Raw genomic sequence first — 19155 nt, 5'->3', positions numbered from 1 at the left:
AAGGTCTGAGGAGAGGGAAGATGCTGCTTGCCTTCTGTAAAAAGGATGAGGGATATCATGGCAGAGAGTGGATTCACATCAGCAAAGAGATAATGAGGATTTTCCAGAGTCTGTTTGATCATTGATGAAGATTAGGAATAAGATGGGGCCAAGAACACTGCCTTGAGGTACTCCAGCCTTGATTGGGAGAGGAGATGAAAGGGTTTTTAATCAGTTCCGAAGGAAGTGACATAAAATGGGGGTCCATGTCCATCCGTCCGTGCATCCGTCTGTCCACAATAAATGCCGCAGAACCTCCCGCAATTAAATTTCAGATTTGTCACCAATTGACTAAGTTAATTTGTCGAATCAATAAATCTTCAAAGTCCTAAAACTCGTAGACTATTCATAGTTTATGGTTCTATGGAACAATGTCTACAGCTTGTCTGAGCGTTTTTTCCGAATTTTTGTCCAGGATGAACGATAATTAGTCTTGATGAGTATGAAGTTCATTCGGGCTGGAATAAAAACAATGAATGTTAATGAATATATCCAATATCGATGAAGTTGGAACTGACCAGGGCCCAAGGGCCGTATTTTTTTCTATATACTGTCGAGGCTTGTATGAGAGCTAACACACAGAAACGCACAACAAGGGGAGCAGGAGACGATGGGCTGGAGAGGGAAGGAAAAACCAGTGTGGAACAGAGACATGAGGAGATCTGTGGGAGGGAGAGGGATGGGGTGGGGTACACAGGGTAAACAAGATGGACACTACAGTGACTTTCAGGAAGGAAAGCAGGAAATTTGAAGGAGGTGAGTTTAGGGTGGATTGGCGGGGGTAGAAAAGATTGTGGTTTTAAATGGGGGGAGATAAGAGATGGTGATGAACAGCTGTTTTGAAGACCTGGAGGGGAGAGTGGGATTGAAGAGAATGAGAGACCCAAAGACTCAACCTCATCGTGGGAGATACCAATGATCCTAAATGCCTTGGTTTCCACAGCGTGAAGCGGGAGCACCAGCCCAGAGGGGAGAGCATTACTCCATCAGGCTGCAGATGAAAGCTTTGTATGTGGTCAGGAGCTCAGGTGTGCCAAGGAAGGACTTTGCACGACGGATGATGCCCAGTCGGTGACTGGCTTTGGAGGCCATCTTGGAAATGTGACTTTCTCAGGAAATATCATGGCAGATAGTGAGATGTATGCCTGGTGTTGGCTTAATGGTTAGGGTGGTGGGCTTGGAATCCTTGGATTCTGAGTTCAAATCCCACTCAGCTGTTGAATTAATAGCAGGTAGGGTTAACTCTGCCTATCATTCTTCTGAGGTCAGCAAAATGAGTGCTAGCATGCTGGTATACTGTGTCGGAGTGGCGACCCGTTCAGGATTATGTCCATTAGCCAAGGAGACTGCTTAGGCAGCACCAATGCTCTGCACAGAGTGTGGTCCCAATGGATGGATGGATAGTGAGACCCAGAAGCTTGAATGAAAAGACTTCTTCAAGAGCATTGTTGAGAAAGTAGGTGGTGGTGGTGGTGGTGGTGGGGGGTGGGGGTTCCAGATGGTCATTTTGGAGAGACATAGTGTGAGTTCTGTTGAGAGCCACACATTGACTGCGAGAGTGGAGGAAGTCGGGAATCCAAGAGTGGAGTTGGCCTTGGATTCCATAGATAGCATTTGGAGAGCAAGGCAGGATGTCAGACTGGATCACAAGCTCGAGATATGTCCAGAGATGGCCCTGATCCCATGTCCGATGTTGAGGGCCTCCATCCATCTTTGAGGGAATAGAAGCAGCATGTCAAAGGTAGAGTGACCAGGTTTGAATCAGAAATGATAATCTGAGATGAGGCAGTTGGAGAAAAGGGATGATTTTATGTCATCTGTAATGATGGATTCCATGACCTTGCTGATGATTGAAGTAAGCTAATTGGTCTGTCGTTAAGGTGATCCGTTTTTGCACCTTTTTATGTAATGCTGTGATGTTGGCTGCTTTCCAAGCAGGTGGAAGTTGACCTAGGGTAAATGACAGGTGGAAAGGGCAGCGAGAGGAAGTGCAACAGCAGCATAGCAGGATTTTAAGACAAAAGCACATTTTACTTTTGTTATGGGATTGTGATGGAACAACATCAAAATATATCATTATGCTTAACCATAAGAGGATTGTGGTGTCATATTGTAGTATCTTTCTTTATTGTCATTCTTCTTCATTCTTCTTTTTCCATCACAATCCCACAACAAAAGTAAAATGTCAAAAAATGTCGTGATGATAATCCAAAAGAGGATTGTGATGTCATTCCAACCTTGTTTGGTTGTTTTTTTTTGATTTCATCCTTCTGTTTTTACTTTCTTTCTTTTTTTAATGTTTTTTCTTCTTCTTGTTTCTGCAGCTTTTTAAAGTAATAAAATGCTTAATGTTTTATATATTTTGCTGTAGATTAAATCCATCAATGTTGTTAAATTTGGCTTATGTTACATTCTTCCCCCCCCCTCCCCCCTCCTCAATACTGCCTTTTGGTTCAGTCCACTGTGTAGATTATCACGTGTGCGGAAATGTCGATGCGAATATCTTTTTACAAAATAATAAAATGCTTTATGTTTTATATATTTTGTTATTTTGGTATGGATTAAATCTATGTTATAAAATTGTTTTAATACTTGTTTCAGTTGATTTGAGTGATAGTTTGGATATGTATCTCTTTTGGAATGATTCTGTCCAGTGTCCAGTGTCCATTTCCTCCTCCCACAATCTTGGCCTGGTTTGGTTGAGTGCACATATACGTTCATATTCCTTAACGTTTCCTTCACTTTCCCATTAAACAATTAATGTTTTATGTATTTTTATCTTGCCAAAACGAAGTTTTTGCAAGATATGTTAGTCAGCTTGTATGTTTTTTTTTTATTATTTTTTTTTTTTTATTTTGTCTGCAATCATGTATAAATCACTGCAGAGCACAGTTATCATTGGAAATTTTTGTAACTTCGCATATCAAAGGCCTATAGAGGTCCCTTTCAGCACATAAAATTTTGAAGGTCAAGGTCAAAGGTCAAGGTCACTTTGTCGCAAATCAGGGGAGTCGACGAAACCCTTATTTTTTTGAGTAATTTTGATCGTATCATCTTCAAACTTCATGGGAATATAGTTCATGGTCTGGCGCTCAGCTGATTAATTTTTGGTGGCGATTGGCCTTGACCTTCATGGTGAGCACATAAGGTCAAACATATTTGACCCCAAGGTCAAATTTTCAAGTTTTAGGAACCATATCGTGTAGTACCTCAAATTGAACACCTCGATGAGTGCTTTCTAGATATGTCAAGCTTGAGACATTATGACGTCATTTGGTGACGTTATGAGGAAAACACATATTTTTCATGGTTACTCTGTAGAACGATTCTCATCGGAATCTCTCGTAGGCAGATATTCCTCAAGGAGTCGCTCCTGGTGGATAGCAGCTCTGTTCACGTCAGTGTGACCTTAAATAAGTCACACGTGGTCACCTTTTGGCAAGATACGGGTCACCCTGCGGGTGACATTGGTTTATTTTAATTTTGGGTTGCGTGCACTAGCCCAGAGACAAAGTAATTTCCTCGCGTTGGAATTACCATCATGGCTTCAGCAGTTATTGAGGGAGGTCGGGCTACAGTTTTACATTATTTTAGAGGGGAACAAGAAGTACACTACCGATCAAAAGTTTTAGAACGCCCCCATTTTTCCAGTTTTTTACTGAAATTTAAGCAGTTCAAGTCCAATGAATAACCTGAAATGGTACAAAGCTCAGCGGTAAACTTCCAGAGATTAAAAATGAAGAAGTTTTGGTTACCAAAAACTGAAAAATAATGTAAATTTCAGTTGTTAAAAAAGGCCATTTTCAGGGAACAAGTAATGGGTTAGCAACTGCAGCTGTTCTGCAGCAATGGAAGTAAATTAAGCCTTGAAAGTTGATGCAAACAATTCTGACAAGTGTCCCAACCTTTGTTGATTAGTTACAAACCCTCTGTCTGTATAAAAACAGTGTTGGAACAGACTGTTGCTGCACCCTCTGAAGCATTATTTGGACAATATTGCACTGCAGGAAGTAGTGTATTAGTATCATAATGGTGAGAAAAATACAATTAACAAAGGAAGACAGACAGATCATTATAACCCTTAAAGATAGGTCTTTCCATTAAAGACATTGCAAAGAATCAAGGTGTCAGTGAGTACAGTTTCCGACACCATCAAAAGGCACTTGGAACCTGGAGAAAACTCTGACAGGAAGAAGTCTGGCAGACCCAAAGCCACAACACAATCAGAAGTCAAGTTTCTGAGAGTCAGCAGCTTGTGTGATAGGCAGCTCACAGGGCAGCAGCTTCAAGCACAGCTTAACACGGGTCAAAGTAAGGAAGTCTCAGTTTCAACTGTGAAGAGAAGACATCGAGCTGCAGGTTTGACAGGTCTAGTGGCAGTAAGAAAGTCATTGCTGAGATGGCACAATAAGAAAAAGAGGCTTGCCTGGGCCATGAGGCACCACCAGTGGACTTCAGAAATCTGGAAGGTCTTCAGAAATCTCCGGTTCATCACGCAGGGTTTTTGTACGACATCGAGTAGGTGAAAGGATGGTTCCTCAGTGTGTGACACCAACTGTCAAACATGGAGGAGGAAGAGTGATGATCTGGGGCTCGTTTGCTGGATCCAGAATCAGCAACTTGCACAGAGTGACTGACACCCTGAACCAAAAGGGCTACAACAGCATTTTGCAGCGCCATGCAATACCCTCTGGTCTATGCCTAGTTAGTCAGGGGTTCATCCTACAGCAAGATAACGACCCAAAATATACCTCGAGGCTCTGTTAGAACTACCTTAGAAGAAAAGAATAAGATGGTGGGCTTCAAATCATGGAATGGCCAGCACAGTCTCCAGACTTAAACCCCATCGAGCTGGTTTGGGATGAACTGGACAGAAGGGTGAAAGCAAAGCAACCTACAAGTGAAACACATTTGTGGGAACTTCTGCAACAGTGTTTGAAAGAAGTTTACGAACAATATTTGATTTCCATTGTAGAAAGAATGCCACGAGTATGTTCTGCTGTTATATCTGCAAAAAGTGGCTACTTTGAGTCAAAATTTTAGATTAAATTTTGTTCAACAAAACAATTCCATGATTTATTTTTCATCTGCAATTGTTTATTTGTTCTATGCTTTCATTTCAGAGTACATTGAAACATTAAACTCCTTAAATTTCACTAAAAACTGGAAAAATGGGGGTGTTCTAAAACTTTTGTCCAGTAGTGTACAAATTGGCCTTTTCGCGATTTCCTGACGTAGTACTTTAGCGATGTATTCTGGCATCTTTTTAAGTCTTGGTAGCTCAGCGCTCAAGAATAAAAGTTATGGCTTTTAAATGTTTATGATTTCCTCTATAGTAGATTATAAGCTTATTGTGTATACATTTGAATGTGCGGCCATTTTTTTCCCGTATCATCCCTCTACGTGGTATACCACCATACTCCATGATATTGCTTTTCATGAAGGACAGGTGTGATGTTGCAATACACACATGTTGTGAGCTTCTAGATATGGAGCATCGTTTATTTCACGATGTGATATACCTTTTCACCATAAGCACATCTCTCACTACCAGATTCCTTATACATTCCCTTCACTATGCATTTACTAGAGGGAAATCGACAAGAGGAACAAGAGCAACAGCAGAACCATGACCGTCTTCGAACCCTAATTGTTCTGGCTGTGTTGATTAGCATTCTGAACAGTTTGTCCGCTGAGTTTCCTTCAATCTCATGGTCAGAGTTTGTGAACGAAATGCTTGCCAAAGGAGAAGTTCTGGGCCTGCAGGTTTCTCCTGGCTCGGACTTGGTTCTTGTTCGACTCCATCAAGATGCCGTGGTCTCTGGGAGACAGGTAAAGACCAAGGAAGGTGAATAACTATGCATAATAAATGTGCTTTTATGTTGCTATAGGTATTAATATATGATGTGGAGCACATTACTTATCTGATGTGATGGTTATCCAGCAATCAGACATCAACATTATGTATTGATGGAGACCATGACAAGTTTTTATATTGGCTATTGTGTCAGACAGTGCTGTTTTGTCCCAACACTTGCCTGCTAGCTATATGTCATGAAAATATGCAAAATTCATGAGAAGTGTTTGAGGACAGTATTACTATTTGAGCGACGACCGTGAAATAATTTTATTTATGCAAAAGATGTAACACTAAGGAGTTTCCATTGCTGGCTGCACCCAATCATTGCCCCACGACCAAACAGTCAACTTCGCTTTCCTCTTCCATGAGCCTCGCTCTTGTGGAGAAGAAATATAATCCACAACTCCAAAAGTGGATTGAAATAATGAGTGGAAATTGAATAGGCAGGGATAATTTGAATGTAAAGAAGACAAAAATTGTGGTAATTGGAAACTCCCTAATATCAGATTGTAATCCCAAATATGTAGGAGAGAAATTCAATTTTGTGCCTATTGTATCACAAACGAGGGTGTGAGTCACAAATTATAATTGGGAATGCCAAAACTTACTGTCGGCTCAATTGGCATATTCACATGGACCATATGGAAAGATCAATGTATCAAAACAAACTTCTTCTTCTTCAGTCATATGCAACACAATGACGCAGGGGAGCATTTTAGATTTTTTTTTCTTTTTTTGCATCACTGGCTGAGGGCATGGCTGTGCTGCTGATGCATTGTCCGCTGCTGCTTGGAGCAGGAATTTGGAATTTGTTCATGGTGCAGGCGATAGCTCGCCTACTCTTCACAAAGCACACTGGGATCTTTAATGTCCACCAACGAATGCTGGCAGATGGGACGCCCAGTTTAACGTCCATCTGTGGGATGGCACTCACTGATTAATTGCCCTGCCTGCGAAACACCGGGATGACAGTTTCTATCTGGGTTGGGATTCAAACCCAGGCGAGACAGCTTAGAGGCGGTGTGCGTACCACCAGACCATCCTGTCAGCCCTCAAAGCAAACCAAGATATGTTTAATGAACTGTTTCGTGTTTTCAGTAGCATTTTGTGGATGTGGCTGAGTCATGCTCACCAAATCGAGCATGCAGAAGATTGAATTGTGGTACTCAAGATGTTTGCTGCTAATTTCCTGGATTAGAAGGACCATTTGGCACGTGGGAAACCCAGATATCCCACTGGACATCTTTATTTGCAGTTGGCGAGATTACTTTGGTCATATAATTATAAGAAGAAGAGAGGGGGACAATCTGTAGAAGGTGGTGATGCAAGGAGAAATTGAGAACGAAGCCAACATCTGAGAATTGGATGCATCGATGGTGTGACGGTGCTAACTGGGGCTGGAGATGCTGAAAGAGGAATACTGCACTCATGATAATTGGCAAAAAAATTGTCAGACAAATAGCTAAAGGTTGATAACCATCTGAAGACACTTGGGAGATACTTGGTAATTTTTGCTTATGCAGATTTGTAGAAAACTGTGGAATGGCTTTATTAATGTAGTTGCTCATTCTCGCACAGGAGTAGTGGGCTGCTTTGGTGGTACAAGAGAATGAAAACATACCCATCAGAGATGGGGATTCCCCCACAATTGAAAAAGGTCATACATATTCCAGATAATGAGGGAGGTGAATTGGAAACAAGACACCATTTGGTCATCATGTCTTTCTAGCTATACAGCAAAAAGTTTAAATTGGACCAAAAAGATATTGTTTATGGATTGAAATCAGATAAGCGGTTTTCCATTTATTACAAAAAACATTTTTTTCAAGATGGCCGCCCCAGTCGGCCATCTTGGATCCGGCCATGCCCAAAATCAATAGGGTTCTTCCTTTTCAGGTGGTACATGTGTGACCCAAATTTCAAATCGATATGGCGAACAGTTTATGAGTTATCGCACTCACAGCTATAAATGTTAATGCCCAGCCAGCCGGACGGACGGATGGATGACCCGGGTGACAACAATATCCCCCTTCCGCCACGTGGCGGGGGATAAAAAATCGGAATGAAACGGTTAGTTATCCACTGTGAAGGATCAAGGGGTGCTGACGGACATATCGGGCTTTACGCTTTTGGCTTTACACTCTCCTTCAAGGTTGGAGTGGCCCAAGGCAGTGTTCTGGAACCAGCACTATTTCTGATCTTCATCAATAATCTCTCTGACTCTGTAAAATCCTGTGTATCTCTTTATCTGGTTGCTGATGACTCCATCCTCTGCCATGACATCCCTTATCGTTCAGATGTGCCATTTTATAATAATACAGCAGTCTCTTCCCTCTTCAGATCTTGATAGAAACATAAGCTGGTCAAACACTTGGAATATGGCTCTCAATCTCTTGCTCTCAATCTCTTGCTCTCAATCTCTTGCTCTCAATCTCTTGCTCTCAATCTCTTGCTCTCAATCTCTTGCTCTCAATCTCTTGCTCTCTCTCTCTCTCTCTCACTGTCTGTCTCTCTCTCTCTCTCACTGTCTGTCTGTCTCTCTCTCTCTCTCACTGTCTGTCTGTCTCTCTCTCTCTCTCACTGTCTGTCTCTCTCTCTCTCTCACTGTCTCGCTCTCTCTCACTGTCTCGCTCTCTCTCACTGTCTCGCTCTCTCTCACTGTCTCGCTCTCTCTCACTGTCTCGCTCTCTCTCACTGTCTCGCTCTCTCTCACTGTCTCGCTCTCTCTCACTGTCTCGCTCTCTCTCACTGTCTCGCTCTCTCTCACTGTCTCGCTCTCTCTCACTGTCTCGCTCTCTCTCACTGTCTCGCTCTCTCTCACTGTCTCGCTCTCTCTCACTGTCTCGCTCTCTCTCTCACTGTCTCGCTCTCTCTCACTGTCTCGCTCTCTCTCACTGTCTCGCTCTCTCTCACTGTCTCGCTCTCTCTCACTGTCTCGCTCTCTCTCTCACTGTCTCGCTCTCTCTCTCACTGTCTCGCTCTCTCTCTCACTGTCTCGCTCTCTCTCACTGTCTCGCTCTCTCTCACTGTCTCGCTCTCTCTCACTGTCTCGCTCTCTCTCTCACTGTCTCGCTCTCTCTCTCACTGTCTCGCTCTCTCTCTCACTGTCTCGCTCTCTCTCTCACTGTCTCGCTCTCTCTCTCACTGTCTCGCTCTCTCTCTCACTGTCTCGCTCTCTCTCTCTCTCACTGTCTCGCTCTCTCTCTCTCTCACTGTCTCGCTCTCTCTCTCTCACTGTCTCGCTCTCTCTCTCACTGTCTCGCTCTCTCTCTCATTGGCTCGCTCTCTCTCTCACAGTCTCGCTCTCTCTCTCTGTCTCGCTCTCTCTCTCTCTCACTGTCTGTCTCGCTCTCTCTCACTGTCTCGCTCTCTCTCTCTCTCACTGTCTCGCTCTCTCTCTCTCACTGTCTCGCTCTCTCTCACTGTCTCGCTCTCTCTCTCACTGTCTCGCTCTCTCTCTCACTGTCTCGCTCTCTCTCTCACTGTCTCGCTCTCTCTCTCACTGTCTCGCTCTCTCTCTCACTGTCTCGCTCTCTCTCTCACTGTCTCGCTCTCTCTCTCACTGTCTCGCTCTCTCTCTCACTGTCTCGCTCTCTCTCTCACTGTCTCGCTCTCTCTCTCACTGTCTCGCTCTCTCTCTCACTGTCTCGCTCTCTCTCACTGTCTCGCTCTCTCTCACTGTCTCGCTCTCTCTCACTGTCTCGCTCTCTCTCACTGTCTCGCTCTCTCTCACTGTCTCGCTCTCTCTCACTGTCTCGCTCTCTCTCACTGTCTCGCTCTCTCTCACTGTCTCGCTCTCTCTCACTGTCTCGCTCTCTCTCACTGTCTCGCTCTCTCTCACTGTCTCACTGTCTCGCTCTCTCTCACTGTCTCGCTCTCTCTCACTGTCTCGCTCTCTCTCACTGTCTCGCTCTCTCTCACTGTCTCGCTCTCTCTCACTGTCTCGCTCTCTCTCACTGTCTCGCTCTCTCTCACTGTCTCGCTCTCTCTCACTGTCTCGCTCTCTCTCACTGTCTCGCTCTCTCTCACTGTCTCGCTCTCTCTCACTGTCTCGCTCTCTCTCACTGTCTCGCTCTCTCTCACTGTCTCGCTCTCTCTCACTGTCTCGCTCTCTCTCACTGTCTCGCTCTCTCTCACTGTCTCGCTCTCTCTCACTGTCTCGCTCTCTCTCACTGTCTCGCTCTCTCTCACTGTCTCGCTCTCTCTCACTGTCTCGCTCTCTCTCTCACTGTCTCGCTCTCTCTCACTGTCTCGCTCTCTCTCACTGTCTCGCTCTCTCTCACTGTCTCGCTCTCTCTCACTGTCTCGCTCTCTCTCACTGTCTCGCTCTCTCTCACTGTCTCGCTCTCTCTCACTGTCTCGCTCTCTCTCACTGTCTCGCTCTCTCTCACTGTCTCGCTCTCTCTCACTGTCTCGCTCCCTCTCACTGTCTCGCTCCCTCTCACTGTCTCGCTCCCTCTCACTGTCTCGCTCCCTCTCACTGTCTCGCTCCCTCTCACTGTCTCGCTCCCTCTCACTGTCTCGCTCCCTCTCACTGTCTCGCTCCCTCTCACTGTCTCGCTCCCTCTCACTGTCTCGCTCCCTCTCACTGTCTCGCTCCCTCTCACTGTCTCGCTCCCTCTCACTGTCTCGCTCCCTCTCACTGTCTCGCTCCCTCTCACTGTCTCGCTCCCTCTCACTGTCTCGCTCCCTCTCACTGTCTCGCTCCCTCTCACTGTCTCGCTCCCTCTCACTGTCTCGCTCCCTCTCACTGTCTCGCTCCCTCTCACTGTCTCGCTCCCTCTCACTGTCTCGCTCCCTCTCACTGTCTCGCTCCCTCTCACTGTCTCGCTCCCTCTCACTGTCTCGCTCCCTCACACTGTCTCGCTCCCTCACACTGTCTCGCTCTCTCTCACACTGTCTCGCTCTCTCTCTCTCACTGTCTCGCTCTCTCTCTCTCACTGTCTCGCTCTCTCTCTCTCACTGTCTCGCTCTCTCTCTCACTGTCTCGCTCTCTCTCTCTCACTGTCTCGCTCTCTCTCTCTCACTGTCTCGCTCTCTCTCTCACTGTCTCGCTCTCTCTCTCTCACTGTCTCGCTCTCTCTCTCTCTCACTGTCTCGCTCTCTCTCTCTCACTGTCTCGCTCTCTCTCTCTCACTGTCTCGCTCTCTCTCTCACTGTCTCGCTCTCTCTCTCACTGTCTCGCTCTCTCTCTCTCACTGTCTCGCTCTCTCTCTCTCACTGTCTCGCTCTCTCTCTCTCACTGTCTCGCTCTCTCTCTCTCACTGTCTCGCTCTCTCTCTCTCACTGTCTCGCTCTCTCTCTCTCACTGTCTCGCTCTCTCTCTCACTGTCGCTCTCTCTCTCTCTCACTGTCTCGCTCTCTCTCTCTCACTGTCTCGCTCTCTCTCTCTCACTGTCTCGCTCTCTCTCTCTCACTGTCTCGCTCTCTCTCTCTCTCACTGTCTCGCTCTCTCTCTCTCTCACTGTCTCGCTCTCTCTCTCTCACTGTCTCGCTCTCTCTCTCTCACTGTCTCGCTCTCTCTCTCTCACTGTCTCGCTCTCTCTCTCTCACTGTCTCGCTCTCTCTCTCTCACTGTCTCGCTCTCTCTCTCTCACTGTCTCGCTCTCTCTCTCTCACTGTCTCGCTCTCTCTCTCTCTCTCGCTGTCTCACTGTCTCGCTGTCTCACTGTCTCGCTCTCTCTCTCTCTCTCTCACTGTCTCTCTCTCTCTCTCTCACTGTCTCGCTGTCTCTCTCTCTCTCTCACTGTCTCGCTCTCTCTCTCTCTCTCACTGTCTCGCTCTCTCTCTCTGTCTCTGTCTCGCTCTCTCTCTCTCTCACTGTCTCGCTCTCTCTCTCTCACTGTCTCGCTCTCTCTCTCTCTCACTGTCTCGCTCTCTCTCTCTCTCACTGTCTCGCTCTCTCTCTCTCTCACTGTCTCGCTCTCTCTCTCTCTCACTGTCTCGCTCTCTCTCTCTCACTGTCTCGCTCTCTCTCTCTCACTGTCTCGCTCTCTCTCTCTCTCACTGTCTCGCTCTCTCTCTCTCTCACTGTCTCGCTCTCTCTCTCTCTCTCACTGTCTCGCTCTCTCTCTCTCTCTCACTGTCTCGCTCTCTCTCTCTCTCACTGTCTCGCTCTCTCTCTCTCTCTCACTGTCTCGCTCTCTCTCTCTCTCACTGTCTCGCTCTCTCTCTCTCTCTCTCTCTCTCTCTCTCTCTCTCTCTGTCTCACTCTCTCTCTCTCTCTCACTGTCTCGCTCTCTCTCTCTCTCTCACTGTCTCGCTCTCTCTCTCTCTCTCACTGTCTCGCTCTCTCTCTCTCTCTCACTGTCTCGCTCTCTCTCTCTCACTGTCTCGCTCTCTCTCTCTCTCACTGTCTCGCTCTCTCTCTCTCTCACTGTCTCGCTCTCTCTCTCTCTCTCACTGTCTCGCTCTCTCTCTCTCTCACTGTCTCGCTCTCTCTCTCTCACTGTCTCGCTCTCTCTCTCTCTCTCTCTCTCACTGTCTCGCTCTCTCTCTCTCTCTCTCTCTCTCTCTCTCACTGTCTCGCTCTCTCTCTCTCTCTCTCTCACTGTCTCGCTCTCTCTCTCTCTCTCTCTCACTGTCTCGCTCTCTCTCTCTCTCACTGTCTCGCTCTCTCTCTCTCTCACTGTCTCGCTCTCTCTCTCTCACTGTCTCGCTCTCTCTCTCTCACTGTCTCGCTCTCTCTCTCTCTCTCACTGTCTCGCTCTCTCTCTCTCTCACTGTCTCGCTCTCTCTCTCTCTCTCTCTCACTGTCTCGCTCTCTCTCTCTCTCACTGTCTCGCTCTCTCTCTCTCTCACTGTCTCGCTCTCTCTCTCTCTCACTGTCTCGCTCTCTCTCTCTCTCTCTCACTGTCTCGCTCTCTCTCTCTCTCACTGTCTCGCTCTCTCTCTCTCTCACTGTCTCGCTCTCTCTCTCTCTCACTGTCTCGCTCTCTCTCTCTCTCACTGTCTCGCTCTCTCTCTCTCTCACTGTCTCGCTCTCTCTCTCTCTCTCACTGTCTCGCTCTCTCTCTCTCTCTCACTGTCTCGCTCTCTCTCTCTCTCTCACTGTCTCGCTCTCTCTCTCTCTCTCACTGTCTCGCTCTCTCTCTCTCTCTCACTGTCTCGCTCTCTCTCTCTCTCACTGTCTCGCTCTCTCTCTCTCTCTCACTGTCTCGCTCTCTCTCTCTCTCTCACTGTCTCGCTCTCTCTCTCTCTCTCACTGTCTCGCTCTCTCTCTCTCTCTCTCACTGTCTCGCTCTCTCTCTCTGTCTCGCTCTCTCTCTCTCTCTCACTGTCTCGCTCTCTCTCTCTCTCTCTCACTGTCTCGCTCTCTCTCTCTCTCTCTCACTGTCTCGCTCTCTCTCTCTCTCTCACTGTCTCGCTCTCTCTCTCTCTCTCACTGTCTCGCTCTCTCTCTCTCTCTCACTGTCTCGCTCTCTCTCTCTCTCTCACTGTCTCGCTCTCTCTCTCTCTCTCTCACTGTCTCGCTCTCTCTCTCTCTCTCACTGTCTCGCTCTCTCTATCTCTCTCTCTCTCTCTCTCTCTCTCTCTCTCACTGTCTCGCTCTCTCTCTCTCTCTCACTGACTCGCTCTCTCTCTCTCTCTCTCACTGTCTCGCTCTCTCTCTCTCTCTCTCTCTCACTGTCTCGCTCTCTCTCTCTCTCTCTCTCACTGTCTCGCTCTCTCTCTCTCTCTCTCACTGTCTCGCTCTCTCTCTCTCTCTCTCACTGTCTCGCTCTCTCTCTCTCTCTCACTGTCTCGCTCTCTCTCTCTCACTGTCTCGCTCTTTCCGTGTCTCCGTCTCCGTCTCCGTCTCCGTCTCCGTCTCCGTCTCCGTCTCCGTCTCCGTCTCCCTCTCCGTCTCCGTCTCCGTCTCCCTCTCCGTCTCCGTCTCCGTCTCCCTCTCCGTCTCCGTCTCCGTCTCTCTCTCCTTCTCCGTCTCCTGAACTTTTAAAAAAGATATATAATGAACTGAACTGAACAAAACTGAACTTTTATTTTGGCCCTACAGTCCTGCACCTTCCTCTGCTGTGTTGCCTTGTTGCCATTTTGAACACTGCAGTGTTCGAACAGTTGGGAAAGTGTTTGAATTTCATTTAGCTGTTATATGTACAGAAATGGTGATTTGAAATAGAAATAGTCATGTTCGAAATACAACTGTAGCGACTTTACCCTTTCGCCAAATAACATTCACACAATTTTTTTTTAATTGCCAGTCGTAAATTATATCGTTTTTTTTTTAGCTTACTTGGAATGTAGTTCTGGGGAGCTTATGAGATGGCGCGTTGTCCATACGTCCGTCCACAAACACTTTAAACTTCTCTGAAAACTTCTTCACAGATGATTTCGAGGAAATTTTACCACAATGTTCATCACCATGTACGTACAAAGCTTGTTCATGGCATTAAAATAAATTGGGCACTAAGGTGGCTCTTTCTTCTCAGAAACCACACACAATTTTTTATGAAACTTGACCACAGCCTTCATCACCCATGATGTACCAAAGATGGTTCACGACATTAAAAAAAAAAGTCCGGATCTAAGAGGGGTTACGGGGGGACTGTTATTTTGGGATCCAAAATACACTACCGGTCAAAAGTTTTAGAACACCCCCATTTTTCCAGTTTTACTGAAATTTAAGCAGTTCAAATCTAGTGAATGACCTGAAATGGTACAAAGCTAAGCGGTAAACTGCCAAAGGTTAAAAAAAACAAAGTTTGGGTTTCCAAAAACTGAAAAATAATGTACATTTCAGAGTTGTGAAAAAGGCCCTTTTCAGAGAACAAGTAATGGGTTAGCAACAGCAGCTGTTCTGCAGCAATGGAAGTAAATTAAGCCTTGAAAGTTGATGCTAACAATTCCTATAGGTGTCCCAACTTTTGTTGATTAGTTTCAAACCCTCTGTCTGTATGGAAGCAGTGTTGGAACAGACTGTTGCGACACCCTCTGAAGCATTATTTGGACAATATTGCACTGCAGGAAGTAGTATATTGCTCTCATGGCGAGAGAAAGACAATTAACAAAGAAAGACAGACAGACCATTGTGTTTTGAAGATTACGCACAATAATGTCTTCGACTTTCTTATCTCAGTTTTTTTTTTCACATTGACGTGCAAACTCAAGTTTCGTTCAAATCGTGCAACAAAAAAAAAATAAAAAAAAATAAATTCCTGATTCAGTCAAGTACTCTACGGGATTATTTGATCAATGTAAACAACCTCAGCGGTATAGTTCGCTGGAGCTATCTTCTTTTTTCTCTTTTTTATCAGCTGCTGTCACAACAGGAACCCAATGGGTTCACGGGTCATCTATTAACCCTTAAAAGTATTGGTCTTTCCTTTCGAGAAATTGCAAAGAAGCCAAGGTGTGAGTGAGTACATTTTCTGACACCATCAAAAGGCACTTGAAAACTGGAGGAAACTCTGACAGGAAAAGGTCTGGCAGACCCAAAGCCACAACACAATCAGAAGACAAGTTTCTGAGAGTCAACAGCTTGCGTGATAGGCGGCTCACAGGACAGCAGCTTCAAGCACAGCTTAACACTGGTTGAAGTAAGGAAGTCTCAGTTTCAACTGTGAAGAGAAGACTTCGAGCTGCAGGTTTGACAGGTCGAGTGGCGGTAAGAAAGCCATTGCTAAAATGGCAAAATAAGAAAAAGAGGTTTGCCTGGGCCATGAAGCACCGCCAGTGGACAACTGAAAACTGGAAGAAGGTCTTATGGACCGATGAATCAAAATTTAAATCTTCGGTTCATCACGCAAGGTTTTTGTACACTGTCTAGTAGGCAAAATGATGCTTCCTCAGTGTGTGACACCAATTGTCAACCATGGAGGAGGAAGCGTGATGATCTGGGGCTCTTTTGCTGGATCCAGAGTCAGCGACTTGCACAGAGTGACTGGCACCCTGAACCAAAAGGGCTACCACAGAATTTTGCAGCGCCATACAATACCCTCTGGTCTACGCCTAGTTGATCAGAGGTTCATCCTACAACAAGATAACGACCCAAAACATACCTCCAGGCTATGTGAGAATTACCTTCGAAGAAAAGAACAAGACAGTAGGCTTCAAATCATGGAATGGCCAGCACAGTCTCCAAACTTAAACCCCATCGAGCTGGTTTGGGATGAACTGGACAGAAGGGTGAAAGCAAAGTAACCTACAAGTGAAACACATTTGTGGGAACTTCTGCAACAGTGTTGGGAAGAAGTTTACGAACAATATTTGATTTCCATTGGAGAAAGAATGCCACGAATATGTTCGGCTGTTATATCTGCAAAAGGTGGCTACTTTGATGAGTCAAAAATTTCGATTAAATTTTGTTCAACAAAACGATTCCATGATTTCTTTTTTATCTGCAATTGTTTATTTGTTCTATGCTTTCATTTCAGAGTACTTTGAAACGTTAAACTGCTTAAATTTCAGTAAAAACTGGAAAACTGGGGGTGTTCGCAAACTGTTGACCAGTTGTGTAGGTATTTGCTTTCTTCTTTGAAACCACACACAATTTCGATGAAACTTGACCACAACCTTCATCACCCGTGATGTACCAAAGTTAGTCCACGTCATTAAAAAACAAAATCCAGAGGTGTTTACTTTGTTCTCAGTTAATTTTTTGTGGGTCATCCATGCCTATCATAGATTCCCTTGTTATCTTTTCCAGCTGCTATCACGTTAGGGCCCAGGGGTATTGGCCTTATGTTTTTTTTGAGATGTTGGCGAGCACCATCAGAACCCTTATGGGGGTCTATACGTATGCCGTACTGATGTCTCTTTATGTTACGGCAAGTCTTGCACGTGATGTATATGTACAGGCTCATTGATGAACCGTGACTGCAGTATTCACACAAAAAAGAATACCTAAACATTAATCTTTGGCATTTATGTGGACCGAGCCAAGCTGAATTGCTTTTTTAAACTCCTGTATTTATTTATTCTGTCTTCACCCCAAACACCTTTTCACCCACCTTTATTTTTTATTTATTTTTTTCCTCAAAAAGGTTTCTTTTGCACCCTTTTTCTCTTGTGTTTTGATCCTCAAAGTCTTTTTTTGAGAGAGTTACATATGCAGTGGAACTTATGTCACGTAGGACTTTCTGCTCTAGATTTCCAGGGCAGGGCGGATGTTCAAGCTCCAGGTTCCCACCATTGAGCAGCTGGAGGATCGCCTTCGCAGCGCAGAAGACCAGCTCGGAATAGATCCACGAGATCGCATCCCTGTCACATACAGCCGCCCTGGACTTTTCTCCTAGTAAGTGACTCTTCCTTTGTAGTACGTGTTCACTCGTCATTTCTTTGCGTGCAAAATAGTTGAGCCAACCCTGTAGGTGTTGCATACAAATGGCTGAACAAGACCCAGGCAAAGGCAGTGTACTGCTTCGCAAAGACATACCAGAGTTGGAAATCATTCCAAGTTTTGTTTTTTTAACACCAATTTTTTTTTCTGCTCTTTATTTTCCTACCCTTATATTTATCTTCTTCTTCTTTTTCTTCTTACTCCTCTTACTCTTCTTCTTTTTATTCTTCTTCTTATCCTCAGTGCTATGGCAACGGTGCTGGTCATGTCTCTGTTCTTCTTGGGCAGCTGGTTCATTTTCAAAACTGTTGGTGAAGCTGCAAAGGATGCAGGATTCAATGCTTTTGTAAGTCAAGACTCCCTTCACTTGACTCCGAGCTAACCTTCTTACATACGACTTGTCAACCTTCCTCTTCATTACTCATTTATCTATTTTGATTTAAAAAAAAAACTTTCCTTTTGTGATCCCTTTTTTATTCTCCATCATAATACCCACTTACAGAATCAGCTGCGTAAGGCACGTTTCACTGTGGTAGATGGAAGATCGGGAAAAAATGTTAAGTTCCAGGATGTGGCCGGTCTCCATGAAGCCAAGATCGAAGTCAAGGAGTTTGTTGATTACCTTAAGGTCAGTGTCTTGTACAAAACTTTCAGCATCAGACAGAGTATGTATGCCAAGAGGTTGGATAAAAGTAAGAATTTCAGATGTTTGAGCCTGACACAGGAATGTGGGTTTATTTATTTATTTATTTATTTATTTATTTACCCTAGACTCCAGATCGGTTCTTGGCTTTGGGTGCAAGAGTTCCTCGGGGTTGCTTGTTGTTAGGCCCTCCGGGATGTGGAAAAACACTCTTGGCCAAAGCAGTAGCCACGGAGGCTCAAGTCCCATTCCTTGCCATTGCTGGCTCTGAGTTTGTTGAGGTCATTGGAGGTATGATTTGGTATCGTTATTGTTAGCAGATGTATGTATGCATGTATGACCTAGCCTTGATTAACTAATTTGACCCACTAGTTGCATCATTCCTGCTGTGTGGTTGTGTAGCTGATATAGTTACCCCTCCTCCACATTCGGGCAGGAATTTGAGTTTTGCCAAGGCGCTGGCAGTAATTCACTTACTCTTGATTAAAAAAACACCATGGCATTCTTAACATCCACACGTAATGCTCACAGAAAGGTCCCTAACTAAATAAACTCCCCTATGTGTAACAGCACAATCATTGTAATGCCATACCTGCAAAGCACGAGAATAACACCTTGAAGTCGGGTTGAGAATAAAACCCAGAAGAGATTGTTCAAAGGCAAGTGTGATTTCTCTGTGCTATCCTCTTCGATATGGAGTAAATTGTATGATGGAAAATAAATGATATTTGTCTGCTTGGTGCGATTTAAAAAAATACTCAGTATCAGGTTGACAGTTGTTGTTCCCTGTAATCTGACATGAAGACAAAAACACCCGACCTTATGTTTTCAACTTTTTTTTTAAGTTTTTTTTTTTTCAACATTGACGTTAATAGAGTACTCAACTTTCAGTACAAGAAGAAGAATAAGAAGGAGACAAAAAAAATCAACTTGAGGGCTGGAGAGAAGAAGCAGCTTTTTGGATCCTGCAGCAAAAGAGCAAAGATTGAAAATTGATCTTTCCTTTAGCATTGAAATAAGACAGCTTTTGTGAATTAAACAACACAAAATGTACAATATTGGAGGAAAAAGAGAGGGTTTACTCAGGTTGGTAAAGGTGTAAATGCTGTGTTCATAAGATGCAAGTGCAAAGGTAATGCCATTAATGTTTCCCTTTCAAAAAAAATTCCTTTTTAGTTTACAATCACCCCCCCCTCCCCCCCCCCTAAATTCCACTTCAGGGAAAAAATAAATCCATTTTGTTTTATTGATGGGGAAAATAAACATTTACCTTCACTTCAGGTGTTGAATTATTTTTGTTTTTAGCTCGCCTGTTCGAAGAACAGAGAACTATAG

At 44.9% G+C, this 19155-nt stretch overlaps 1 protein-coding gene across 2 annotated transcripts in view; it reads left to right on the top strand.

Moving 5' to 3' along the window:
* SPG7 (SPG7 matrix AAA peptidase subunit, paraplegin) overlaps positions 1-19155 on the top strand; it is a 34955-nt gene that overhangs the window by 5698 nt on the left and 10102 nt on the right. For both annotated transcript variants that reach the window (XM_085894900.1, XM_085894901.1), the window contains 5 exons: positions 5630-5871; positions 16987-17132; positions 17421-17523; positions 17680-17805; positions 17949-18111. In XM_085894900.1, the coding sequence (XP_085751026.1) occupies positions 5630-5871; positions 16987-17132; positions 17421-17523; positions 17680-17805; positions 17949-18111 (780 nt within the window). The remainder of the gene's footprint in view (positions 1-5629; positions 5872-16986; positions 17133-17420; positions 17524-17679; positions 17806-17948; positions 18112-19155) is intronic.

This window comes from Eptatretus burgeri, chromosome 9 (assembly GCF_056783735.1).
Source record: "Eptatretus burgeri isolate ZD-2024b chromosome 9, Ebu_testis_v1, whole genome shotgun sequence".
Classification (NCBI taxonomy): Eukaryota; Metazoa; Chordata; class Myxini; order Myxiniformes; family Myxinidae; genus Eptatretus; species Eptatretus burgeri.
The sequence above is the reverse complement of the archived record's forward strand: the minus strand, read 5'-3'. Positions and strand labels throughout refer to the sequence as shown.